The sequence below is a fragment of the Saccostrea echinata genome, unplaced genomic scaffold (genome assembly GCF_033153115.1).
Source record: "Saccostrea echinata isolate AGI-Se365-2 ecotype Australia unplaced genomic scaffold, CSIRO_AGI_Sech_v1 ptg000054l, whole genome shotgun sequence".
NCBI classification, from domain to species: domain Eukaryota; kingdom Metazoa; phylum Mollusca; class Bivalvia; order Ostreida; family Ostreidae; genus Saccostrea; species Saccostrea echinata.
In genome coordinates, this window is record NW_026889803.1 from 40,964,578 (window position 1) to 40,991,480 (window position 26,903).

Below are 26,903 nucleotides of genomic sequence, written 5' to 3' on the forward strand. Positions count from 1 at the left end.
ATGGAAATTTGATAAGGAACAAAAATGAGAATGCTGTTTTTTGTTTTAGTTACACACTCTATGACCTGTATGCAGAAAACTTCTACTTGGTGGATTTAAAGCTATCCATGTGCTGGGAATCATATGAACCATGTGAATTTGAAGCCCAATTATTTAAGAACAAAATGCTTCCAAAAAGACCTTGTCCTGGAAACATGACATTTGAACACCCAGGCAAGATACTTTTAATTGTGTCTTAATTATCCTGTATAAATATGATCTTGTCTTTGTGCAGTTTTAGTATCCTGATCTTATCTAAGGGTTACTGCTTTTTAAATATTTATTAATTTATTAGTTCTTTTATGTGTCAATGAAATATGCTACAAATTTAATTTAAATTCATGTTTCTTAGGATTCTCACTGAGCACTTATGCCACCACCAATGGCCTTGACCAGAACAACCTCCAGGGAAATGACCTTGCTTACCTGTACAATTACCTGGGAATTTCTAGTCACCTGGATACTCCCAGTTGTAACAGGAGTGACGACAAGTACACACCTGGAACCAATGGCTGGAAGAGTGGTGAGTAATGCAGTACATGTAATGTGCATGTAGTTTTATTGGGAGAAAGAAATTGTGAGACTGAAACTAACATTTCTTGTCCAGATATCAATGGAAGTATTATTTCCTGTTCTTACAGCATGTCCTGTGGATCTATCATCCTTTTTACCATCTTTGGCCTCCAATATGAACTGTCACATAACATCTACCTGTACCAAGATAGAATGCTGCATTGAAGTTGACAAATTTGATTCTCGGCCACTGAACTTTTATTTTGACTTGGATAATTGTGATTGGATGATTAGCTATGGAATGGACAGTTTCGTGATGAAGCCAACAGTTTTACTTGATTTTGAATTTGATGTTTGGCATGAATTTTGGATGAAGGGTGTTTTGAGAATGAAGTTAGTCATTTTTATTTTAAATTCTATGCAATTTAAGTCCACTGTAGAGTTAAATGCAAGGTCATGCATAATAACATGTTATTCCTTCATAGGTTTATGGTAACAGATTTACCAGGAGCAAACCAGTTTAGAGTTAGTTTGACATTCAGTATATGCTTTGAAGATGGATCAGTTTGTGAACAGGAGCAAGTTATTTTCACCAATGCTTTATTGCCCAGACAGACTTGTGACTTCAACATCGGAACCCCAATAACAAGTAAGAAAGATTATGCCTGCAGAATGTGTTGTGAGATTTCAAATGAGTTACAAGTTTCAGAGTAAGGTAATTTTTAGAAGGATAAATGCTTAATAAAATGTAACCTGTATAGATTTCACCTTCACTGACTGGAAGAGAGAGAAAGGCTACACAGCCATGGAGGGGTTCAGCATTGCTAAGCTAGAGGAAGAACTAGGACTGTATGGTTATCTACAGAATGCCACATCTATCTGTAACAGAACAATAGGAATATTTGCTAACTCCACAAATGGATGGAAAAATGGTAAAATACTGCTAATCCAGTAGACTCTTCCCATTGTTTAATTGAGAATTTAATACACATAATATAAAACTTATCACCCTCTGCAATTTTTAAAGATATGGCTATGGTTTCATTTTGAGTTCTATTAGGAAAATACTTTTTTCAAAGCAACAGATTTATTATGTATTGATGTATTTATGTACTTACCCTTTTGGCATTCATGCAGATTGCCCAATCCCTGTATTTGGATCTCTACCTTATATTGATGGCCCCATCACCTGTAACCTGGGCCCCACCTGTACTTCCCTCACCTGTTGTGTCCAGACAGAGCCCCTGTCCAGACATCTGACCTTGTCATTAGAACTGAGTCACTGTGAGGACAAGATGACCATCACAATGGATAAATACACACAGCAGATTAAGATCAGCCAGTATCAACACTGGGGTATGACTTTTGCAGCATAAAATTGCAGCATAAAATTATCAAAGTTTAATGATCCTGATCTGAAATTATTTACAATTAATGTGATCTTTTTATTGTTGTAGGCACCACACAGGTTCTGGATGTCAGTAATGTTGTAAAACTAAGGTATGATAGTCGACATGTGTGTTTAATATAAATTTCAGAAACTCAGTTTCTACCAACCATACTACAGTAAAACATACTTATAGCAAACACGCTTATGATGAATTGATGCTTACAGCAATGAGATTTTCATTCTATGTGGCTTTAAGATATATTATGAACTTAATGTTTATAACAAAGCAAAATTGTCCATCCCTGGCACTTCATAAGCATGTTTTACTGTAATATGTAATCATACAGAAATATATTTTGTCATAAGCAATCTTAAAATTGCATTCCTTACCCTTACCTGTTTAGTTTTAACCTGGAGAATCTTGAGAGTGAGAACACATTCCTGATCAGTTCCTCCATCACTGCCTGCTGGGAAGGACCAAGCAGTTGTCAGAGTTATCCCCTCTTTACCAATGTCAGACTGCCAAAATACACAGGCCTGCATGAGTGTGACTGGAAAGCTGAGTTCATTCAGTCAGGTAACAAATGTTTTTAACTAGATTTCGAGAACACTCTTATGTCATGTTGCACAAGAGTAATATTCCCTTGCAAACAAAGTTGCATGAATAGAGACTTTTCTGTAATTGCAACCCACAAAAGCTGTATTAAGCAACTGTAACACCAGGCTGGGTTATGCCTACATACTGGTGGGATTTTGAAAGGAATAGTTGTTGAAGGTATAAATTCAATGTACAGTCAAAAAATATGAAACAATACAAAACTGTTGATGTCAGGATGAATGCCCTAAGTGCTTTACCTTGTTTGAATGTGTTTGGGAGGAATTTCGGTTATCACATAGACACTTTTGTTTGTAACATGAGAAGGATGCATGATATGAAATCACAAGATTAATGTAAATTTTTAAACATTTCTTACATTTTTTATGACAGACTTTGTTATTTTTACAGATTTCTCATTAACTAATTGGTTAACTACCAATAGCTACACTGACAGCACACCCCTGTCCACTGTCACACAACAGAACCTGATGAAGTACCTCCAAACGGCTTATTACAAGGACCCTGACTGTGATGTAGCAGGTGCCCCCTACATTCCAGCTAACCCAGACAGGTGGAACACAAGTAAGGGGTGCTAGTCTGTTGGGATTTAAAGTCCAGAAGTCATCAAAGAAAATATCTTAAAGATTCAATGAATGATGGAAGTTATTTCAATGATGGAGATTATGTTATGTTTTAAGATGCTTAATATCCTAGGGATTTTGCTAATTTTGTTTAGTTTCTTAATGATATGGATAGTTTGAACTTTCACCTAATGAGTTACAATGTATTTCTATGTACAGCTTGCTCTACCAGTACAGACCTTCCCACACTTCCTAGTACAATGTCCTGTCATCTTCCTGACATCTGTACAGGAGTGGACTGCTGTGTGTCCAGTACCAAACTGGGCAGGACATTCAAAACATTCTTGGACATTGACCCATGTATATCCAAGATCACTGTAGGCATTGATAGCTGGAGGTTTACAGAGACCCAGAGAAATTTATCAACAGGTAAAGATGTCTTCTAAATGATGATGACTTGTTTTCTGTGCTGTACTTGACAAAACATTTTTACAGATTAAAAATCAGTTTTTATGTAATCCTAAATGCCCTATACTTCTAGGTTTGACCAAGAGCATATGGTTACAGGGCATAGTAGGAATGGAGTAAGTGATTCTTTTATTTTCAAAACTATTTATTTAAAAATTGACTATATATATATATATATATATATATATATATATATATATATATATATATATATATATATATATATATATATATATATATATATATATATATACACAGGTAAACTTCGGTATCTCGACATCGGATATGTCGACAACCTGGGATATGTCGACGTCCTTTCGCGGTCCCGGCAGTATTTACTATATAAATGATTTGCAAAAACTCTGATATGTCGACCTCGGTAATGTCCACAACCCGGGTTATCTCGACGTATATACACAGTCCCAAGAGCAAAATTTACCTGGTATGTGTCGACATCGGCAATTTTCTGCTCTACTGAATCTAACTGTTTGTCAGATAGGATCGCTCGTCACGCATGGACGACTCCAGGTATCTCGACGTCGTCAAAATTTCACACCTTTCACACCCATGTTTTGACTGCATGCTGCTTAATTAATTCTATAGACTGTTTGTAGGTGAATCCTAAGCCCCTCGGCGTCTTTGAGAAGTTTATTGCTTAATGTTCAGCTTGGGTAATATCACTGCTAAATCTACACGATTCTGCGTAAATGGACAGACGGTTATTTTTATCGAAACCTAACATAACTTTTAAATTTGAAAAAGGTAACTAAATTAAAATGAATAACAAACACACTGAATAATTCAAACTAAGGAATTAAAAGATGTTTTAATGATATTTTGTAGTTAAAATGTATTCAACAGGAAACAATCCAATTAACGACACGATTGACCGAATCAGCCGTAATTCATTCATTTGAAACAACACTACGTCAGTTTAGATACACAAAGATACACAAATCTCTTTTTAAAAAATGAATTTTAAGGTACATTCTTCCTGAAAGAAATAAGAAAAAAAATAATCCGTATTTAATTTTTTTTCCGTATATCGGATGTCAACTTTATATGGTTCGAAGTTTATAGAGCGCCTTTCGTATCCTGTTCTGACGAAAAGGAAAGTTACACGCGAATGCTGTAACTTTGTGCTGAAACTTTGTGATTTAGAAAGATTTTGATAAAGAACACGTTAAATTATAAACAAGAATTTTAAAATAACTTCTTAGATTTTTAATAAAAATGGAGGGAATTCTGAAATATGTTGAGCTACAGTCTACATGTATATTGAAGTCTTTTGCTATGCAGTGAAATCTTGGACGTCAAGTCTCAACTCTGATATTTCGACACCTCTGATATCTCGACATTTTCCAATGGTCCCGTGGATGTCGAGATAACGAAGTTTACCTGTATATATATATATATATATATATATATATATATATATATATATATATATATATATATATATATATATATATAACTGACTAAAATAAATGGAGGTTATTAAGATACATTTATATTGTACAAATGTATATGTAACGTACATGTATCTAATTGTTATGTAGCTTTGATGTGGAGACCCTTTGGAGTGACCAGATGTACATAGCAAACTTGAAGGTCAGCATTTGTTTAAATAGTGGTGGACCTTGTGAAATCAGCAACCAGACTGTGTTTAGTAACAGCCTTCTAGCCTTCAGACACTGCAACTGGGCCCAGGCTTTACCTAGTGGTAAGAATTGCATAAATATTGGATGCATTGGTTTTTACATGTTACTGTGGAATCATCATTGTTCGTGGGGGATCAATGTTCGTGGATTTCGTGGGTGACCCTTACCCACGAATTTACATCGCCACGAACAATTATTTTGTCAACGTACTAATTAATTAAATCTACCAAATAAACGAGCTGCCCACAAAATTACATCCCCACGAATCAATAAAATTTTGCTTGCCCACGAACATTGACCCCCACGAATTTAAATGATTCCACAGTATCTATTTCATTTTAAAAATTCTGACATTTTCAGCTGCAAGAGGATACAGTAACTGGCCTATTTGTCCTTCTTAACCACTGTTGTTGACACATTACAAAAAAAAAAACATGCAGTTTTATACTTACTGCAAATAGAAAGGAAGCTTGAGAAATAATCCTCATGGTTTAAGGCCAAAAGGTCAAAATTCAAAATTTAAAAGGTACTATTTGACTCTTCAGTCCCATATTTGTTACAGAGAATCTTGGTAGCCAGAGGATAAAGTCATTTGATTATAGAGTCAAAAAATCAAAGATCAAAGTAAAGGTACTGATAGTCATGAAAAATATTGGGTACACAGTGCAGGAAGTACCTTGTGTTAGTCTTTTGGTATAGTTGCATTTACTAAATTACCAGTTAGAAGAAACTTGATTTTAGGGTCAAAGTTAAGATATCTAGGTCAAGGTTAGTGACAGGTATTGACAATGTTGTGAACACCATATCAACTCAATATTTTAGAAAATGTCTTCCTTGAATGAAAAGATTACAGAAAAATGCTCTTCTTTCCAATGCCATTGATCTAATAGATGTTTCAGCTTTCTCCATCTGAAATTAATGATACTTTTTAAGTAATTGATTTTTCTTTAATATTCATATTACTGTAAACCAACTTTTATATCGCGAGCGAGAAATATTAGCGAATTTAACGACCTTCTTTTGCTTGCAAATATTTATCGTCGCGAACAAATTATTAACCTTTGTATTTATGTAGAATTTTGTGAAAATTAATAGTTGCAGATGGATTCTTAACTGAAGAATTGCAAATAAAAGAAGTTGCGAATAATAGTTGGTTTACAGTATATTGTGGAAGCTTAAAGAGGCCAAATGAAGGGATCTCACTTGGCTTGTACAATTTTTTTCTTTTTTACAGGGTTTTCTTTAAGCTCTTGGAAATCCAGTAACAATTTCTCTGTCAGTGACCCCCTGCCAGAGTATGCTGTAGCGAGAGTAATGGACCTGTTAGACCTATGGAGGTATCGTAAATCTACAACTTGTCAGAGGCCACAACCCCCATATTCTCCTACATACATTGGATTTGTACAGGGTATATATGAAGTTGGTCTTGTAAAATGAGATAATATCAGTTGTATATTTTATATATTTGAATTGTGTATATTAAAATTTTTTCATATTTTTCATTCTTCTGTAATCATTGTTTAGTCACTTTTTGTAAATCTAGGTAAAATCACAATAAACATTTTAATGTTATTTTGTTGAATTTATTTATTTAACTGAAAGAAGGTTTTTGGGATTTCTTTGAATAGTGGGGTTTGTATTTAATCTACAGTAGTTGTGTATGTGTTTAGTTTTAACCATTAAGTTGCAAAGTGTGAACTATCTTTGTTTTAAACAGAGCCACCCTGTAATGTACCAGGACTGCCCTACAATCTTCAGAAGAAGACCTACTGTGTGGTACAATCTACATGTACTGCCATCTCCTGCTGTACAGATGACCCAGATATGGATAAGACCTTCACCTGGTACATTGACCTCGATGTTTGTAACCATGTCCTAAAGATGGGCATTGAGGAATACACGGCTCAGTTCTCACTGCTTAATTTCCCATTCAGTAAGTTGGTCTCACAATTTTACACCTTCAGGTGAAAAATTGTTTAATTTATGTTTTAGTTGATCAAGTTTATAACTGGAAAATTCCTTCATTTCAGGAAAAATGCAAAGCTATGTACTTTCTGGGGTATACAAAATAAGGTATCTTTTGCAATATTAATGGACTGAATTGAAAGTCATTTGTACAGCTCTTTCATTGCTATCATCATCTCACTAACTTTCCAATTTTGAAATTTCGTACACCAGTTTTTCTCATGCTAGATTAATGTAATGTTTTGTTGAATTACAGCTATATCATCTATGACCTGAGTGGAGTAGGGGAGTATATGATGAGTGCTGATGTCTCTGTATGCTATGAACCCAGTAGTTGTGTTTTTACAGACATTATATTGATTGATGTGCGGTTTCCCAAACCCACCTGTAACTACAAGTCCACAGATTTTCACATCTCGGGTATTTATTAAAAGATTTTTCTGAGGATAAATCATGAGAAGTAAAGAAAAATCTGTTCTGTTTTAAAGCTTCAGTGTTTACTATGTAGGATTTTCCTTGACGACTTGGTTGTCTGATAATGGTCTCCCTGGAGGAACTCTGCCTAATTATGCTGCCAGGAAACTCCTGAAGGATCTGGATATAGCCATGTACATGAATGAGACCTCATGTAGCTCTGGCACAGGTGTCTATTCTGGTCTTGTTGATGGTTGGAACAAAGGCAAGTCTTTTGTTGTTGAAAAGCATTATATTATTCTTGTTGATTTTAAAATACATTATGCTTCAGAAAACATAAAGAACATACCTGTTTACTCATTTTAGTCACTAGCATCAGAACCAAGTGAAAATCAAAGGCATAATTACTTTTAGTTTTCTTAGGTAAACTTTTGTTTTATCCATTGCAAATAAGGGTCTTAACATGGCCCTTCCAATGCCTTATCTTTAGTCCTGTGTTTATTTCTTTTCTCGAAAATTCTTTACAGAATGTGGTACATCAGTAACAACAGACCCTCTGCCATCCGGCATTGTGTGCCACATTCCGTCCTCCTGTACCACGGTGCAGTGCTGTGTAGATGCCACCACACCACTGGGACGGTCATTTACCACTGTCCTAGATCTGGACCCCTGTAGCCACCAGCTCACACTGGGAATTGAGAACTTTGTGCACACTTTTTCTCTGCTGGATTTCAAGTTTGGTATGTTATCGATGCTTTTATCTGAATTCATATAATTATAATAAAAACAATGAATACAACATCTGAACTTGATCTAGATCTTATGTTTGCTTCTTAAAGTATTGTTGCCTCTTAAATGTTTGTATTTTTTCACTGAAATAAGAACTGGATGTTTTAAACTACATGTATATTCTATGATTTTAGATGAGATACAACATTTTTACCTGAAGAATGTTGTCAGAATGATGTAAGTTTTTGTTGTTTTTTTTGAATGGACATTACTGATGTAATTTCATGAATATTTAATTGAAAAATGGCACTTGGCACTGAGTTTAAATGTATGTGACGCAAATAAAAAAAGGTTGAGTAACTGTTATTTTTGTATACTTCAGGTATTCCATCTATGACTTGGAGAGTGATGGCATGTATATAGTGGATCTTAACATCAGTCTGTGCTTTGAGTCTGCTTCTGCTTGTTCTCTGGATGTAGAAGTCTTTAAACAGACAGTCCTGAAGAAAAGATCTTGTCCCAAATACAAAGGGTTCCTGGATCCAAGTAAGCCAAACACTTGTCCTTAGAATTAGAATCTTTCATTGGCAACTTTAAGATCTGCGTATGTCAGGTGTAATGATACATGTATAATCAAAATTCATACATGTAAACAATACAAAAAAATTATGATAAATGGAAAGTTTAATAGGTGATGTCAACTTTTCTGAGTCACAGTAATAGATTTTGCCCTTATCATTTTAGACTTTTCCCTGACTGTTTGGAAACAGGACAATGGAGCAAATGGCACTACATTGACAACAGCACAGATAGTGGTTCTACAGGAGGACCTGGGACTGTCCAGGTACTTCCTGGACACTCATTGTTCTAGGCAGTCCTCACTGTACAACCCCCACATAGACTACTGGAAAAATGGTAAGGATGTTTCAGTATCAGAAATTGTATTAATTTTTTGCTTTTTAATGGAAAATGTGTCGCCCCATATTCTTTGATGGATAAGATTTATAGCTTTGGTATTAAGTATTTACATTGCTTGTAAAAAGACCTTTTACAGACTATTAGACTTATAGTCTAGTTGGCCTACAAACCAACTTGACCTACAAATTTCTTTGAACAGCATCAGTTTTGAATTACTGACACATCTTTGAACTGTAAGAGACAGGCTTTGATATTTAGCCTTTTAATACTCCTTTCATAAAATATTGTTTTACAGACTTTATTACAATGAACTTAGACCTTTAACTACATCTTTGGGTAGGGTGCCAGATGTCTATAGTTAAATTTTCAGTAGGTTTACTTACGTTTCAGATTGTGGCTCTTCAGCAACAGGAATCAGTCAGTTCACCTCTGCTGATAACATCAACTGTCACCTGGCATTGAATTGTACGACCTTGACCTGCTGTATGGAGGACACCATCACAAGGACAGACATAGAGGTCAGGGCATCAATGGATCCCTGCACCTTCAGTCTGAAACTGAGAATAGAGAAGATGGCCACTGACATTTCCCTGTTGAATTACACTTGGGGTTTGTTAATTTATCTATGCTGTGTCATTTTACATTTTGGTTACAGTGTACATGTACATATTCATAATTATGAGTAACTATGCAAAAGATAATTAATGTACAATAAAATTGAATTAATTTGTTTTTAGGGGATCTTGAGAGGGTGGATCTGTATGGGGTGTATGTTATCAGGTAAAATATTTTTTATTGTTGTTATCTGTATTAATTGATTAGAAATTAAAATCCTTGTGCTCAGTAGTAATGACATTACAATTCTGTTAATCGGAAAGAGCCTTGAGGCTGCTGCTATCTTTTCTGTAAGTATTGATAATTCTGTCAGTCTGACTTTATATTTCCCTTTAGTTTCACTCTGGAGAACCTGTACAACTCGAGACAATACCTGTTGAGTCTGAACGTCAGTCAGTGTTACGAATCAGACTGTGGAGTCAACCATGTCATCCTCACAAACTCACTGCTGTCCAAACCTGTCTGTGACTGGTCCATGGACTATCTCATCAAAAGTAAAAGCATTTCTTACTTACATACAGTTGAACTTCAATGTCTTGAACATCCATATCTTGAATACCAAAGATTATTGAAGTCATTTGGAAGTCCAAACCTCTTTTTCTCAATGTATTTTACCCTCAATATCTCTAAACCTTGGATATCTCAAAGTTTTTTCTTTGACCTATCAAGTTCAAGATAATGAAGTTTGACTGTATTTGATACTAGAGCTTTAACTTGACAGAGTAAAATGTTTATATGGAAATGTTCAATTCGATGCACTGTTTACTTGTATCATCTCTTGCTTAGACTTCTCTTTGACCAAGTGGAGGACAGACAGATCCCTCCCTGGGACAGGACCTATCCCCAGTAATTACCTTCTGAGACTGATGGATGAGACAGGAATAGCTGGGTATCTAAAGGAACCAAGCTGTGACAGAACTGCTGGATTGTATGCTGGGGCTGTGGATGGGTGGACTAGTTGTAAGTCACTTGTTAACAACAGGGCAGAAAGTGAATCTACTGTTTCTTGTATTTTATTTTACCAGTCTATCTAGTATAATCCTGTTATACATGCATGTAATGCTAAGCATTTGCAGAATTTCATCCTATTTCATCATATTATAAACAATGCTATTTCCAGCCTGTGCAGTAAATGTGACATTGTTAACCCTGACCTCTGACCTGAGCTGTAACCTGCTGACCTCTTGTACTGGTGTTCAGTGTTGTGCATCTTCCTCCACTCTACAAAGAACCTTTGAAGTTTTCATGAACATTGACTCATGTACCAGCAGTCTCAGCATACAAATTGAACAACTTTTCTACAACCATACACTGGACAACTTCCAGTGGGGTATGAGAAACAAAACTTTGTAATGTAATTGATTGTCAAAGATAGTACTTTATGCATAAAAGATCATATGTGGCTATTGTAGAGGAAACAATTTATCAAGGAATCCAAATCAGGCCTCTTTTACTTTCTTGTTTTCATTGCGCAATAAGTTAAATCTTGGTTCTTATTTGTCTACCGTAATATTTCCAGGAGTGGAGCAGCATTTATGGTTATTTGGAATATACAGAGTAGAGTAAGTAATATGCCATTATAATTTATGTTTTTATTCTGCATTCAATAACCTTTTTATATGAATTATATTTGGAATTATCTCCAATAGCTACATGTTGGATGACTTGCTGGAGGAGAATGCTTATTTGATTACTCTGGAGATCAAGTCCTGTTTTGAGACATCCCCTCCACAGTGTGAATCCTCCGAATCTTACACAGTATTCAACAGGACAATCCTCCCCAAAACTGACTGTGTCTGGAAGGCAGCATTCAAACATACTGGTAAAGAGATATTTATTGTTTGGCATATAGTTAGCATAAAAATATGTCATTGTCAGGCCCATGAATGATGAAACTTCAGGACATTTTTTTTTGTCATTGATATCCTTTGCAGGATTTTCCCTGACAAGCTGGCTGTCAGATAATGGTCTTGCAGATACTTCAGAGTTACAACAACAAGAGCACCTGATTTCCCAGCTGTTACATGAGATGTCAGTATCCCAGTACCTACAGACACCAGCATGTAGTGGATCTAAAGGAGTGTACAGCTCAGCTCTCAATGGCTGGAGCTCTTGTAAGATGGCTAAGGACTCTGAGATGTTTATAGCATACTTTATTTAATTATTTGGCATTAGTCTTATTGATTTTTTGTAGCCCAAATGATATGTCTTCCCATTTTGCACTTTTTCCTCTTAATCCATTTTGCACTTTTTCCTCTTAATATGTCATATTGATATATAAATATCACTGTATTTAAGGACTTTGTCTCCTCGCAAAAATTTTATAAGATTTCATCCATATCGAATAAAAAGTATCTAGTGACAGTACATGTAATTCCTAATAACTTGAAAATATATTTACAAATATATTGCTGCTATGCAAAAAAGGAAGTCTTAGAGATTTACAGTATGCAGAGAGCATTTAGGATGTCAATTAATTTATCGAGTAAAAGAAAAACAAAAAAGTTTTTACTTCATGCATACATTATACACTTTTAAAGGTAAGATTTATGTAGAATGAGAATTATTTTCAGTATGCTCCAGAAGTGTGAACACTGGTAATGTGACTGGTAGTGTATGTCATCTGACGTCGGAATGTACATTCTCTGAGTGCTGTACAGAGATAGATTTCCTACAGAGAGCCTTCAGAACCTTCCTCAACATTGACCCCTGTAACTTTGTGATAATGGTGGGCATTGAGACCTTCAGCAGGAACATTTCACTCTCAGGCTATCAGTGGGGTGGGTAGAATTATAAATAATTTTATGATTGGGTATTCAACAGAATCTAACCCTGCTTTAACTTTACTTTGTATTTATATTTTCAGGTGTTCAAGAACATTTCTGGCTTGCAGGGATGATCAGAGTAGAGTAAGTTTTGGAAGAAAGTGTTAACTTTTGACATAGTATAATGTATAGGAAAATATTTGACAGCTACACTGTTACAATTTTTTTCTCCTTTTAGCTTTACTGTGGATGACATGTATGGAGAAAGATTATTCCTAGTCAACATGAACCTGAGTTTTTGCTTTGAATCAGGAGCAGCTTGTTACAAAATGGTTAAAGTGTTTGAAGACACACTTCTTCCGAAGACAGCATGTAGCTGGAATTCCAGAGCAGGTCTGAAAAAAAGATTTAAACTTACTTATTTTGTTGTACCATTTGAAATTTTTGGAATCGATAACCCATATAAGCAGTGATAAAGTTGGAACCCCCAAAATTCTCAATGTTGGTTTCTAGGTTTCTCTCTGAGTGACTGGAGGTCCAGTAATGGAGTGCCAGCAGGTGCCCCAATGACTGGCTGGCCAGAGTCTCTGATGTATGAAGAGCTGGACATTGCCCAGTATCTGTACAGTACACAGTGTGTAAGGGGAACAGGGCTTTACACAAGCTCCAGAGTCTCAGGAGTAGACATTGGCTTTAATACAGATGCAAGCACTTATTCACAGTGTAAGTTGAATTATAGTGTAATTGCTCCAAAGTCCATAGTTGGTAATGGTGTTTACAGTACTATAAATGTTACAAACTATTAACAGCTTGACCAGAATTTCATTCTTTGAGCTTTGTTTTTCAGTAGAATTTTTTTTATTTTTACAGTGTGTCAGTTGTCAGTGGACTTCAGTGGTCACCACATGACCACCACCACAGCAGACAAGGTGACCTGTTATCTCCCCTCCCTGTGTACGGCTGTGGACTGTTGTGTAGAGGTCACATCTGTATCTCGCTCCTTTAACTTCTACATCAACATAGATCCCTGTAACTACATCCTGAGGGTGGGGATAGACAACTTCTACTTTAATCAGTCTCTGGACAGATACACATTTGGTAAGCTTTTATTTCAATCTTTCATGAGAATAATGTGTGTACAACTCTTGCAAATCTGTTTTGTTCAGAAGCTAAAATTTGTATACTGTTATTGTTTTGGTGCAGGAGAAGAAAGGCTGTTCTCAATGGCAGGAATCTTGCAGCTTAGGTATTTACACAAACTACAACTATGACCTGCAAAGGCTTTTGATGAGCAGATTTAAATTAGTTTATGTTTGATTTTTACATTTAATTGAATGATGATATACTTTGTTTTCTTCAGATACACCATAAATAATTTAGTAGATGAGAGAATGTACTTGCTAAACCTGAAACTGAGTGTATGTACAGAGAGTGGATGTGAAGCTAATTACACCATCTTCAAAGACATGTTGCTACCAAAACAAGTGTGTTCATGGAGTCCAGGATTCGTTGATGCTGGTATGTTACTACATATAAATCTTATTCTACAGTATTATGCAGTTTTGGTTATTAGTAATCATTTTTCTTTCAAGAAGCAAAAAGCATTTGGTTGGTATACAGCATCTTGCTGAATGTTGTAGAAAACATTCAGAACAATTAAAAGAATTTTTATTAAAAATTAATTTTGTGAAGGAGTTGATAGTAATAGGAGTGCTGTTGATAAACTTTAAGAAACTTGAATTGTTTTGTTACAGGGTTTGTTGTGTCAGATTGGATGAGCAGTAATGGTTACAGCAGCCCACTGACAGACTCGCAGACAGCAGAGCTGATGAAGACAATTGGAGTTGGTCCATATCTCCTGAAGGATCAGTGCAGTCCTTCATCAGGAAGATTTAAAAATTCCCAAAATGGATGGGTTAAAGGTATAGAAGTCTCACTGAAAAGAAAGTCATTGACATATTTTACATATACTTGAAAAAGAGATAATAGAGAAGCATGTAAAGGTGAAACAATGTGAAATGTGAAAAAAGTGTGAAATGAAAAAGTTCATGTTGGATGATAGGGAAATGATTAATGTGACTTACTGGGTAGTTACATGTGATTTCCACATCCATGTATTTTCATATGGATGTTAATATTTGTCTTTTGCAGGTTGCTTCTCTCCAGTGTCCTTGACAAATCTGACTTCCACACCAGTGGTCTGTTATCTGGATTCTACTTGTACTGCTGTAGACTGTTGTATCCAGATCACTAGGATCAGCAGAAACCTCAATGTCAAAGTGACCTTGGATCCTTGTTCCCATATGCTGAAAGTTGAACTGGAGAGATTCCAAATTAAACTAGATTTGTTGACCTACACCAAAGGTAACCAATAGACACATGACTTTTCTCTTGTATCAGTACAGTAGATCCAGCATTGCTAGGTTTTTGTCTTGTTAACTGCATACATGTATATCAACATTTTTTTCTTCTGTTATCAGGCACAGTTAAAGAATATTCTCTACTTGGATTCTTGAAAATGAGGCAAGTCTCATTTCTTGCACATGCTTTAAAAAAGAAATGTTGTACAGTGTATTTAGTGAGATTGACGTGGATTTGCAGATTCATTCATAAAATATGTTTTTGCAATCCAAATAAGATATTACTTTTTTATGTTTATATGAGTTGCATTAATTTTATTTTGTCCTGCATGCAGTCTTAAAGTAGATGATCTGAGATCACAGAACAATTTCCTGCTAAATCTGGATGTCAAGGTGTGCTTTGACAGTGGGTCTTGTGATGTCAGTGTATCTGTGCTGAATAACACCAAATTACCAAAGAGGTCATGTGATTGGTCTGCTGGTCTTCAAGGTAAACCATAATTCAGAATTTAAATTCAAAATGTTTCCAAATTTACAGCATTACTGTGTACTGCCTCAGTTTGTTGCATTTTTCAACATTTATACATTGGAATGAAAATGGGAAAATAATAATGTAATAAAATCTGCATACCTTTAATGAATAATCATTAGAAGGAACCATGAATTAACACAGAGCAAGAACATAATTTGTTGAGAATATGTTAAAAAAAAACCATGAGGGAAATCAAAACAGCATACATGTATAATAATATATTTTATGCTGTTTTTTTATGCAGATGAGGTCTTCATTGCTTTATGCATAGTTTCAAGTGCATTATATTGTATGACTGTAGGCATGTCAGTTACAAAGTGGTTGAGTGATCTAAATGTGCACAACACCACAAACCCACTTCCTGACCATCTACAGAGTCTGCTGCTGGAGGATCATGGGATAGCTAACATGATGAAGGAGACTCAGTGTAGCAGAACAACGGATGCAAAATACACTACTACAAATACCACAGTGGATGGATGGAATTCTGGTAAGTTATACCATTCATCTTCACTGGTACAATGTACATGTAGAACAAAAATGTAATGTACATAACAGTTTTTTATTGATGTGTGACCTGAATGTACATATTACCACAGTCAAACCTTGTTATCTAGAACTTGATGGATCCTAGATATCCAAGGATTCTAGAGAAACTGAAGTTAAAATACATAAAGAAAAAGTGGTTGGGATTTTCTACATATACAGTAAAACTCACTTATAGCAAACATTCTTATAATGAATTGAAGCTTACAGTGAAGTGATTTTCATTCCCTTTGGCTTTAAAATATTAAGTAAACTTAACGAAGATACATGTAATAACAAAAAATTACTTTTATAAAGAAGCAAACTTGTCACTTCATTAAAAGCATGTTTTACTGTGACTGTATTTGAAATACTGAGGTTGAAGATACCCAAGTTTAACCATATCTTTATAAAGTAACCATAATGAAAAATTAAGACTTCTCAAAATAGAATCATATAAACTCTCCTGTCATTAATCTTGATGTTTTATAGATTGTACCTCATCCCTTTCACTCCCAACACTGTCAGGGGACATAACTTGTTATATGCTGGATTCCTGCACCAGTGTCAGCTGTTGTGTGGAGGTGGCCAGATTTAACCAGAGGTCCCTAGAGGTAGCCATGGATTTCAACCAGTGTGGGAACTACCTGGATGTGACAGTGGAGAAGATCACCACCTCATTTCTCCTCAATGACTTTAAATATGGTAAAAAAAATACAGTCCAGAATTAGAATACTGTAGACCTACTTTTTTCCACATGGGATTAATTTACTTTATGTATGCAGTCACAAATTTTCCATGGAGTTTTGTCACTGTGTACTTAAAGTGCATGTAAGACATACAGTCCCTGAAACGTTCTACTTTCCCATTTTTCCGTTCGCTCACCGTTCGTTCACCGTTCGTTCAGCGTGCGTTCACCGTTCGTTCACCGTGCGTTCACCGTTCGCTCTCCGTTCACAGTTTTGCGTTCAGCGTTCACCGTGCGCTCGCGTTCACCGTTCACAAAGCGTTCACCGTTCGCTCTTCGTTCGCTCACTTTGCGTTCACCTTGCGTTCAGCGTTCACTTATCGTTCAGTCTTCAGTGTCATTCGGAACTCCGAAGTGAAAGGACTTATCTTTTTTAAGTAAGGATTTACAGGTTTTGAATTTAATAAATAACATACAGTGTTTAAAGAATCATTATTTCATGGGAAAAAAATTATCTACAATATTTATTTTTATTATTGTAACTTATCTGTTAGGTTATTTATAAAATTTATGTGGAAAATCAATGTTGTCAATATGTACCGATGTAGAACGATGCTGAAAAATTAAATCTAAATACGGTCAAAATACTGATACTTCAAGTACTGCAACATTTTGCTTTTATGTTAAAGACGACAAATCGTAAATGGATAGATAGTAATCGAAGTCAATTAATTTACCACCTGCAACAAAAATACGAAAATATTTATTTCTATCACATTTTTTTCAAATAATACAGAAATACATGTTAGAACTTGTTCTGAGAATGATAAACAGTACTGCGGATATCCAGTTAATTAAATATCTTTAGAGCGAATTAAATTGATAGTGTGGTTAAAAAAAATATTTGTTTAAAATGTAATACATTAAAGAATTTTTTTCTACTTTATATATATAAAGTCTTTAATTAGAGAGAGAGAAATGCCTTTATAACATGATTATCATTTATATAACCAAGGTGATTCTCCGGTAATGATATTTTTCACCGTAACTTTATGTTTGTCATTCGATATTATTAAGAGCCCCCCCCCCCCTTTTCCCCTAAATCGGTTACTTAGTATTTCCAGTACATTTTAGTTAACATTTCAAAAGAAGTTAATGTGTTTTGTAGCACAAAAATTTCAGTCTCAAAACAAACATGCATCTAAACAAATTCATTAAACAATAGTAGTTCAAAATATACATGTGCCGGCGGTGATACATGTATTTGAAATTGGCAGGGAGTATGTTTCAAATTCAAGCGGCTTAATCATTCCAAGTGTTTCTTCCCAATGTATTTTATTTATTTATTTATTTATTTATTTTATTTTATTTTTTTTTTTTAGAAATGTTGGAATCAGATCTAGAAATGATAAGAAAAAATGTTAAAACTTCTTGGAAATACTAACACTTTGCCTTCGGTGTGACGAGACTTTCACACCTGCACAGTGTCGAATGATTTTGATTGACAGGTCAAGCACGTGGACTTCGTGTGAACATGAAGCAGGAAAATAAAAACCGATTATGACTGTAAAACAAATGGATTTGTTGATAAAAAATCGATACTTTCACTGCCTGATATATTTAGAAAAGAATTTGATTTTTTGTTTGATAAAGGTGCAAACATTTTAGGAGAGGGGGGGGGGCTAAAACCGAATCTCTCTCTCTCTCTCTCTCTCTCATTTGTCTGTTTAATAAAAACTATGCCAACATATTACTTAAATATCAAGTTGTGAAAATTTAATATATAACAAATAATATGATTGCCTCTTTGTATCATCTTGTCCGAGTATAATCACGGCCGGGAAATGTCTACAGATACATGTAGAAGTCCGCTCAATAAATCAACATAAAAAATAAAACTGACACATAAATATATTATTGCATAAAGATTTTAAAATACGAGTGTATTTATGCAATAGGTCCACATACCTTTGTAAAAATTTTTTTCTCATTATTTTACACGGAATCCCTCGTATGGTTGTTACAGCCGTTGTAATTCATTCTATAAGTCCGTAGTTTTCTCTTCTAAAATCCACATTATTTGTAATGGTTTTATATATCAAATAAGAATAAACATATTTATTTTACAACTGGATTAATTTCATCTGTTATACTACAGCGTTCGGTAACAATTACAATGTTTTACAGCGATAAAAATCGTGTTATTAAAAAGTTGAATTTAAACATCGTACATACGTGCAGAAAATATTGCAAGAAACTTAAATTAATAATTTTACTTAATGTGCATGTATCATCTTTCTTAGGACAATTTTCATTGATTTGTTTATTTATTTATTATTTATTTATTTTTTTAGCACCAAGCATTAGAACACAATAGAATAGTTTCAATGCAAGGAAAAGATCAGAGGCATTCCGAATAAATCGTTCATCTTGCGTTCACCGTTCGTTCACCGTTCACTTTGCGCTCGCGTTTGCGCTCCGTTCGCGTTCTGCGTTCGCTCACCGTTCACCGTTCACACATCGTTCACCAAGTTGCGTTCAGCGTTCACACATCGTTCACTCACCGTTCGCTCTGCGTTCGTTCAGCGTTCGTTCACCGTTCGTTCAGCGTTCGCTCACCGTTCAAGTGGGAAAGTAGAACGTTTCAGGGACTGTACAATGGCAATCAAAGAAATATGCATAAGTTTCCTACCCATGGGCAAAAATTGTAATTCTAAATTATAACCCCATGGATAAGAGCATTTTGAAAGTACATTTACCAATTCTATTAGATTATGCATGCATGCAGTATTTCAGTATATACATGTATTTGTATGCAAACAATAGTTTCATTGATATAAAATTTGTTGAATATTTATTGTTTTACATGGTAAGTGACAATCAATTTAAAATAAAATTCTATTGCAGGAATACTGCAGAAAACTTCTCTGAAAGGAATGTTTGAAATGCAGTGAGTATGACCATTACCAATTTGCTTTTACTACCCAGTAAATTTATTATTTAGTATACTAGCCCATTCATTGCCCTAAATGCTAAATAAAGGGCCAGGCATTTAAAAATCATGTGATCCTACTTGCATATATATATTTTGTGGATAAACAGGAATTTTAGCTTACTGGGTAACTTATTTTTAAACAAATGTTGCAGATACAATATCACAGAGGATGTGATCAACAAGAAGTATTATGTTGACTTGGCGTTTGCTGTCTGTTATGAAGCAGGCTCATGTGATGAGACATTTACAATATTCAGCAGCTTTCAATATGACATGGTGACATGTAGTTACAAATATGACTTCCTAGTACCTGGTAAGTCTTAAAAAGAATGATGCATGTCATTTATGTTCAAGTCACAAATAATGATTTTTGTTTTGTTTTGTTGCAAAGTTCTGGATAAAACCGTTGATCTGAATGTTTTAAGAAAAAAAAAACCCAAATAATATGGAGAAATTAATGGCAGGTTTCTTCTGAAACCCCTGAATGAAACACGAGAGAAATATCGAGGACACTTTTAAAGATATACTTTTAAAATATGTTGCAGGTTTCTCTCTGAACACTTGGATGACATCTAGATCTATAGCCAGCGTGAATGATCTGACAGAGGCTCAGGCAGATGACCTGTTTATGGAGCTCGGTTTGGATCATTTTATGACAGCAGCTGAAAAGTGTTCCTCATCAGACAGAATCTACAATGGCACTGTCAATGGCTGGACCAAAGGTGAGTCTAATTACAATATTGAGATATTCAGACAAATATGAAATAGTATCTTTAATTGACAAAGAATGTGCATTTTGCAAATAGATTGTTATAGCACAGAATAAATGGCATGTGGAATTAAATTCAGTGTATACACATGTACTTGTAGATACATGTAAATCTTTAAATGCGTATAAATATTGGGTCATATATCGTGAATGTGTAAGGCATTTTTTTCTTTACATTTAAAGAAATATTGGTGTGTGTCTAGTTAACGCTTTCCTCGTCTTACCTTTTAGCATGTGCCAGCAATGTACCAGTTCTGCCCACCATAACTGATAGCGTGTGTCACCTGAAGGCAGATTGTACTTCTCTAGAATGCTGCACGGATATCGGCTTCCTACAGAGAACCTTTAGAACCTCGGTCACCCTGGATCCATGTAACTTCTTACTCACTGTCAGCATAGAGCGCATGACAAGGGAGATTACTCTGACTGGATACAGCTGGGGTACAAAAAATTTATAAAGTGATTGAAGTGTGAAGACATGTTCACACTTTAAAATATATTGATCTTAAGCTTTAAAATAGAATACTTAGAGGGATTTTTCCCTCCATAAGATTATACAGTTCTAATGATTAAACATATTATACAGGAAAGCAAGAAAATCATTGGTTGAATGGAGTAGCCAGACTGGAGTAAGTAGATAGAACTTTTCATGTCCTCTTTAAGGTTTTTTACTGTAATGTTTGTATATACCCCACTTCTATAAATTGTGTATTTTCTTCTTATGGACAATTTTCTTTGGTCCTTTGATAGTGCTTCTATTATGAATGAAAAACATAAAATATTTTATTCAAAGTACAAAAAAAAATATTTTATTCAAAGTACTGGTATTAAAGTATATAATGTATTGGTATAAAAGAAAATTAAAGAATATATTGCTTAATCAAGTTTCCACTACCGTAATGTCATGATGGAAAGGAAAGAAGCAGATTTTTAAAACAATCTTTAGGAATATTCTTAAATTGATATTTATAATTTTTGATGAATGCAACAGCTAAAATGTCAGTTGTAGCATTAGTATTGGTATGGAATTGGAATCGGATGTTTAAGTCAAGTTTGACACTTGAAAATTAAAGTATGTCATGTTTATGCCCTATGTATAGTACACATCCATGATGTAGGGGTCAGAAATTGTAGGAAAAAAAGTGTGCCATCCATAGTTTCACCTCCACATTTGTAACTCATTACACAATTTATGTTTCATGTGAAAATAAATATAATTTAATATCAAACCTGTTCCTTACAGCTACTCTGTTAAGGACATGTATGGCGAGAGAAAATACCTTGTGAACATGAACTTGAGTTTCTGTTTTGAGACGACTGGAGCCTGTTATCTAAGTTTTATCATACTGAGTGATACTCTTCTTCCCAAAGTCCTCTGCTCTTGGGAAAGCACACCAGGTAAGGGTTCACACTGTTAAGGTGCCATATTTCTTTAAAAAAAACAGGAATGAAATCAGTTTCAGTCTATATTTAATTCAAGTCTGTACATTAAATTAATTCTTTAAATAATATTAATGGTTCATTAATTCAGAAAATGTACATCTATTTGTAGCTTTCTCATTGAATGCATGGAAGACTGGCAAAGGTTTGATCCCAGCTAACCCCCTTCCCAGTTGGGCACAGACAATGTTGTTTGAAGAACTTGGAATGGCTCAGTACCTGAAACCCACAGCCTGTGCCAGGGGATCAGGACTATACATAGACTCCAGGAGTGGGGCCGTTAATATTGGATTCAATACTGATTCTACAACTTACTCTCAGTGTAGGAATTACACTTTGTTTTATATCATTAACACTAGACATACATTTTGATGTTTTTTTTGTTTTGTTTTTAAGAAATGGGGTTCATTATTCTTCCTTAGATTATTTAATAATTATAAATGCAATCATCCATTGTTGAAATGTATTTCTCTTGCAGTGTGTCAGTTGTCAGTGGACTTCAGTGGTCACCACATGACCACCACCACAGCAGACAAGGTGACCTGTTATCTCCCTTCCCTGTGTACGGCTGTTGACTGCTGTGTAGAGGCCACGTCTCTATCTCGCTCCTTTAACTTCTACATCAACATAGATCCCTGTAACTACATCTTGAGGGTGGGGATAGACAACTTCTACTTCAATCAGTCACTGGACAGATACACATTTGGTACTAAGGAAAATTCTGTTTTATAATGTTATAATGTCATTCTTTAGGGATGAAGAGTATACTATGTTAATTGCTATTCATTTGTGTTTGTGATACACTATTTTGAATTATTTTATAAACTCTCTGTTGTGCAGGTACAACAGACAATTTCTTCATGACAGGAATACTACGAGTAATGTATGTATTTCATTTTAAATCTTTAAGTGAATGATTATTTAGCTTTTCACCAATGTTGATACAATTATGATATAACATAATATCATTGTTTGACATAACACAGGTACAGCATAGAGGACCTAACAGATGACAGAGCATACCTGGTATCTGTCAACATCAGCATCTGTACCGAGAACACCTGCGAGGCCAGTTATGTCCTACTGAAGAACATGGTGCTTCCCAAGCAACCTTGTAGCTGGGCAGAGGGATTTTATGTTCCAGGTCAGGTCAAACAAAATTGGTTTATGAATTTATGGTTGTTGTATATAACCTACTTTTCTTTTGTTAGAGATTGAATTTTTCAGTATTATATTTAAATGACTCTAATTTATAAAGGAGAAGAAAAGCATTTTGGAAAATTGGAAATGTTTCTTAATTTACTCAAAGAATATTGTCACTGATTATCCAGGTTTTTCCTCTGCAAACTGGATGATGTCCAAAGGCTACCTATCCCCCCTGTCAGACTCAGAGACGGCAGAAATGATGGCATACATGAAGGTGGGGAGATACTTACTGGATCCTGCGTGTGATGCCTCCACAGGGATATACTCAGGAGCCACTAATGGATGGAATGACAGTAAGCTTCTGATCATGAAATAAAATCATACACATGTAATAGCTGTTTATATTGATTGATGGAATGTTCAGGGTTTTTTTAAAATCAGTAAGAAATATTTCAGCCATGTTCAGTTTTTTTGTACAGTCAATGCCTGTGTACATTTATTACAAAGTCTCAACTTTTGGTCACTAAGGAATTTTGATTCATGACATTGAACTGTGTTTCTTGGATGATTAAGAAAAGAAAGCGTTTATTGAACTATTTGTAAATATTTTGTATATACAGATAATACTTTGTTTCTGAATTAATTAGCCTGCACAGCAGCAGAGAATATCCCCAGTTTGACCTCTGACCCTGTGGCCTGTCATTTGACCAATTCCTGCTTGGCTGTGGATTGTTGTATCAGGGTCACCAAGATCAGCAGGAACCTTAACATTAAACTGGTCCTCGATCCATGTGCCTACATCATGACAGTACACATGGAGAGGTATCAGATAGAGATTGACCTCCTGACATTTAATTACAGTAAGTTATTTTACTAATCCTATAGTCTTTGCAGTTTTACTTCTTATGCATATTCCCAAACCAGAAATGTTCGACAAACATGTATGTACCAAGCATCTCTTCCTGTTTTTTAGGCACCGCTACCACATACCAGTTAATGGGCATGATCAGAATGACGTAAGAAAAAAAAATGAAATTAATTGTCCTTGAAAATATTGCACATGTATATGTAGGAAAAGGTATCAATGTATTATATCTTGATTTTAGTTTAACACTAGATGACCTGGAATCTCAGAATAAGTATTTGATCAGTCTTGATGTCAGCGTGTGCTTTGAGAGTGGATCAACCTGTGATGTCTCCATATCAGTGTTTCAGAACACCAAGCTTCCGAAGGGGACTTGTAATTGGACGACTGGACTGGAAGGTAGAGTGTCGTTAAGGAAAAACCTCATCAATAAAGAGAAATACATTGTAGTTTTGTATTAAAGAAAAATTTTATGGTTTCTGCTCAATTTAATTCACAGGTTTTTCTCTGGCAACATGGCTGACTGAACAAGGAGTGAGTGGTAACCCCAATCCACTACCAGACCACTTGCAAAGTCTTGTGCTGGAGGATCATGGGATAGCTAATATGCTGAAAGATACCACATGCCTTAGAAATGGTTCAGATTCAAGATATGATAGCTTCCTTGCACTTAATGGTTGGATAAAAAGTAAGATTGAAAACAGATATATAGTGAAAGGGGAAGATTGCATAACTGTGAAATAAGATTTTTATTCAAAAGACATGATCAGTGACATTCAATATGTATATTTTACTTCAGGGTGTAGGTCAACAACAGTGTTAACTAACCTCCTTTCAACTATAAACTGTTTCAACCCGGAGTCTTGCACTGCTCTTTCCTGTTGCCTCACACTTGAACGATTTGGGGGACGTTTAATGGAAGTATCTATGGAATATAGTCACTGTGGTAATTATCTGGACATTACCATTGACAGGATACCGATCAAACAGTATCTGACTGGATTTCAGTACAGTAAGTATTTTTTTACACCACCACCAATAAGAAACCCATCACACAGTACATGTACTGACAACTGTCAGACCATCACTGTATACGGGTTTAACCATATCTGACAGGTTTTCTTTATGTAAAATATATTTGGACATTGCTGTTGACAGGATACCCATTAGCATAGTCTGATAAATAGTATATTAATAAAAATATGTCAGGATTAATGCCAAAGAATAATATTTTTTGTTAAGAAGTACATTAAAACATGCTTATAGTGACGTGCTAGGGACAACCAATTATGATTCCTTATAAACATTATTAGTCATAACCATTAAGTTTATGATACATGTATGTTTTAAAACCACAGGGAATAACAATAACTTTTCTATACGATTGAATTCATTATGTGTGTTCACTGTAACCCTGTTTTATTGTATGAATTTGCATTGAAACATACAAGAAATGTAGATCTATTAATCAATTTTCAATGATTTTGTAGGCACAGAACACACTGTTTCCCTAAAAGGAATGTTCAAGCTCAAGTAAGATACATTACAGTATTATTATACAGTATCATTACAGTATTGTCAATGTATAGGTTAATAAACCAGTCCTGTAATTTATTCATGTCCTTTGAATTGCACCATCTTGCACCAAATCAAGTTTAAATGTTAATATATTTTCAAAGTCATGTCTTATGTACAAGTGTATGTTATTTTTTTGTAGGTACAATGTAACAAAAGATGAAGAGAATAAGGAGATTTTATTAGACTTTGAGATGCAGGCATGCTATGAACCTGGGACATGTGAACAGACCTATGTCATATTTCAACGGACTCCATTTGAAATGAAGACCTGTACATATAATGAAGGATTTCTAGATTCAAGTGAGCCATGTTTTTTTCCCAAATTGTGTTTTAATGAGAAAATTTTCACTAAAACCGATTTAACCAGATTGCAAAACCATTCAGGTCTTAAGTGTTAGTTACTAAACTCATCTGTTGTTTCTTTTAGCCTTTTCTTTGTCTAACTGGATGACTGCCCGGTCCATTGCTGATGTGGCATCCATCACAGAAGCCCAGGCAGACAGTCTGTATATAGAACTGGGACTGGACCACTTCATGTACAAAACAGACCAGTGTACTCTCTCTGATTCTGTCTATGGTCCTGCTACAGGAGGATGGAGAAGTGGTAATTATAAAAATTGATTTCATTGTTACTATTAGAAAAACTATAAAGTCAAAGCCTAAAGAGTTGTTGAATTATGAAGGTTGTCGGAGAATATTTAAATTTTAGCAAATTTATTTCTTATTAATGAAGGAGAGTTTTTTTGTTTTAACATTTTAAAAGAAGAAGGCTTAATTACTTTCAACTCTATGGTTCAGAGACCATGCAGACAAACTAATGCATTTATTTGGGAAAGTGTCTGTTGTCTGTCAAGGTGTTTGAAAATTTTTTTAAAAATGCTACTCGCAAAGGATTAATCTGATTTCAATAAAATGGTCCATATAAAGTACATGTAAAATACACCAAGATACATAATTGTGTTTACCAGTTAATGAATCATGTTGTCATGCTTACTAAAAGCAGATTAATCAGTCAAAGTTCTTTAAAAACTACTCCTTTCTGAGTCTTCCAATTTCAATTAAACTTTGTTTAAGTAAATAAAACACCAGGCCCTGGGATCATGAAACATCTTAAATCTTTTTGTTGTGCTGAAATGTCATAGAAGTCGAACAGTCCAATATTTATCAACTTTGCATCACTAAAATGCTGTTACACTGTTTCTGCAAATTTAGAAATGAAGTTGATAATAAAGATCTTATAGGTGATTGAAAATTTGACTTAAGACTAAATGTTTTATGATCCTGGGGCCAGAAGAACTACTTAAATTCCGATCTGACAGAGACTTCTTGTCCTAATAGTATGCTCTTGT

The 26,903-nt window shown here is 34.8% G+C and overlaps 1 protein-coding gene across 1 annotated transcript in view; it reads left to right on the forward strand.

Moving 5' to 3' along the window:
- LOC133171988 (uncharacterized) overlaps positions 1-26,903 on the forward strand; it is a 121,251-nt gene that overhangs the window by 52,095 nt on the left and 42,253 nt on the right. Inside the window, exons 105-165 of the mRNA XM_061306781.1 lie at positions 50-213; positions 392-562; positions 681-945; positions 1,038-1,201; positions 1,314-1,484; positions 1,690-1,908; positions 2,010-2,052; positions 2,347-2,519; positions 2,949-3,122; positions 3,341-3,550; positions 3,663-3,705; positions 5,149-5,312; positions 6,485-6,658; positions 6,968-7,183; positions 7,281-7,323; positions 7,472-7,635; positions 7,724-7,894; positions 8,157-8,369; positions 8,553-8,595; positions 8,741-8,904; positions 9,103-9,273; positions 9,667-9,885; positions 10,014-10,056; positions 10,228-10,385; positions 10,678-10,851; positions 11,012-11,221; positions 11,411-11,453; positions 11,541-11,713; positions 11,826-12,005; positions 12,465-12,671; positions 12,758-12,800; positions 12,895-13,049; positions 13,170-13,379; positions 13,527-13,754; positions 13,860-13,902; positions 14,017-14,174; positions 14,411-14,578; positions 14,808-15,020; positions 15,137-15,179; positions 15,352-15,506; positions 15,850-16,038; positions 16,566-16,778; positions 19,669-19,711; positions 19,909-20,069; positions 20,302-20,478; positions 20,757-20,966; positions 21,112-21,154; positions 21,769-21,923; positions 22,078-22,287; positions 22,444-22,671; positions 22,806-22,848; positions 22,952-23,109; positions 23,297-23,464; positions 23,759-23,971; positions 24,085-24,127; positions 24,218-24,375; positions 24,476-24,664; positions 24,776-24,988; positions 25,467-25,509; positions 25,694-25,854; positions 25,982-26,158. Of these exons, the coding sequence (XP_061162765.1) occupies positions 50-213; positions 392-562; positions 681-945; positions 1,038-1,201; positions 1,314-1,484; positions 1,690-1,908; positions 2,010-2,052; positions 2,347-2,519; positions 2,949-3,122; positions 3,341-3,550; positions 3,663-3,705; positions 5,149-5,312; positions 6,485-6,658; positions 6,968-7,183; positions 7,281-7,323; positions 7,472-7,635; positions 7,724-7,894; positions 8,157-8,369; positions 8,553-8,595; positions 8,741-8,904; positions 9,103-9,273; positions 9,667-9,885; positions 10,014-10,056; positions 10,228-10,385; positions 10,678-10,851; positions 11,012-11,221; positions 11,411-11,453; positions 11,541-11,713; positions 11,826-12,005; positions 12,465-12,671; positions 12,758-12,800; positions 12,895-13,049; positions 13,170-13,379; positions 13,527-13,754; positions 13,860-13,902; positions 14,017-14,174; positions 14,411-14,578; positions 14,808-15,020; positions 15,137-15,179; positions 15,352-15,506; positions 15,850-16,038; positions 16,566-16,778; positions 19,669-19,711; positions 19,909-20,069; positions 20,302-20,478; positions 20,757-20,966; positions 21,112-21,154; positions 21,769-21,923; positions 22,078-22,287; positions 22,444-22,671; positions 22,806-22,848; positions 22,952-23,109; positions 23,297-23,464; positions 23,759-23,971; positions 24,085-24,127; positions 24,218-24,375; positions 24,476-24,664; positions 24,776-24,988; positions 25,467-25,509; positions 25,694-25,854; positions 25,982-26,158 (9,338 nt within the window). The remainder of the gene's footprint in view (positions 1-49; positions 214-391; positions 563-680; positions 946-1,037; positions 1,202-1,313; positions 1,485-1,689; positions 1,909-2,009; positions 2,053-2,346; positions 2,520-2,948; positions 3,123-3,340; positions 3,551-3,662; positions 3,706-5,148; positions 5,313-6,484; positions 6,659-6,967; positions 7,184-7,280; positions 7,324-7,471; positions 7,636-7,723; positions 7,895-8,156; positions 8,370-8,552; positions 8,596-8,740; positions 8,905-9,102; positions 9,274-9,666; positions 9,886-10,013; positions 10,057-10,227; positions 10,386-10,677; positions 10,852-11,011; positions 11,222-11,410; positions 11,454-11,540; positions 11,714-11,825; positions 12,006-12,464; positions 12,672-12,757; positions 12,801-12,894; positions 13,050-13,169; positions 13,380-13,526; positions 13,755-13,859; positions 13,903-14,016; positions 14,175-14,410; positions 14,579-14,807; positions 15,021-15,136; positions 15,180-15,351; positions 15,507-15,849; positions 16,039-16,565; positions 16,779-19,668; positions 19,712-19,908; positions 20,070-20,301; positions 20,479-20,756; positions 20,967-21,111; positions 21,155-21,768; positions 21,924-22,077; positions 22,288-22,443; positions 22,672-22,805; positions 22,849-22,951; positions 23,110-23,296; positions 23,465-23,758; positions 23,972-24,084; positions 24,128-24,217; positions 24,376-24,475; positions 24,665-24,775; positions 24,989-25,466; positions 25,510-25,693; positions 25,855-25,981; positions 26,159-26,903) is intronic.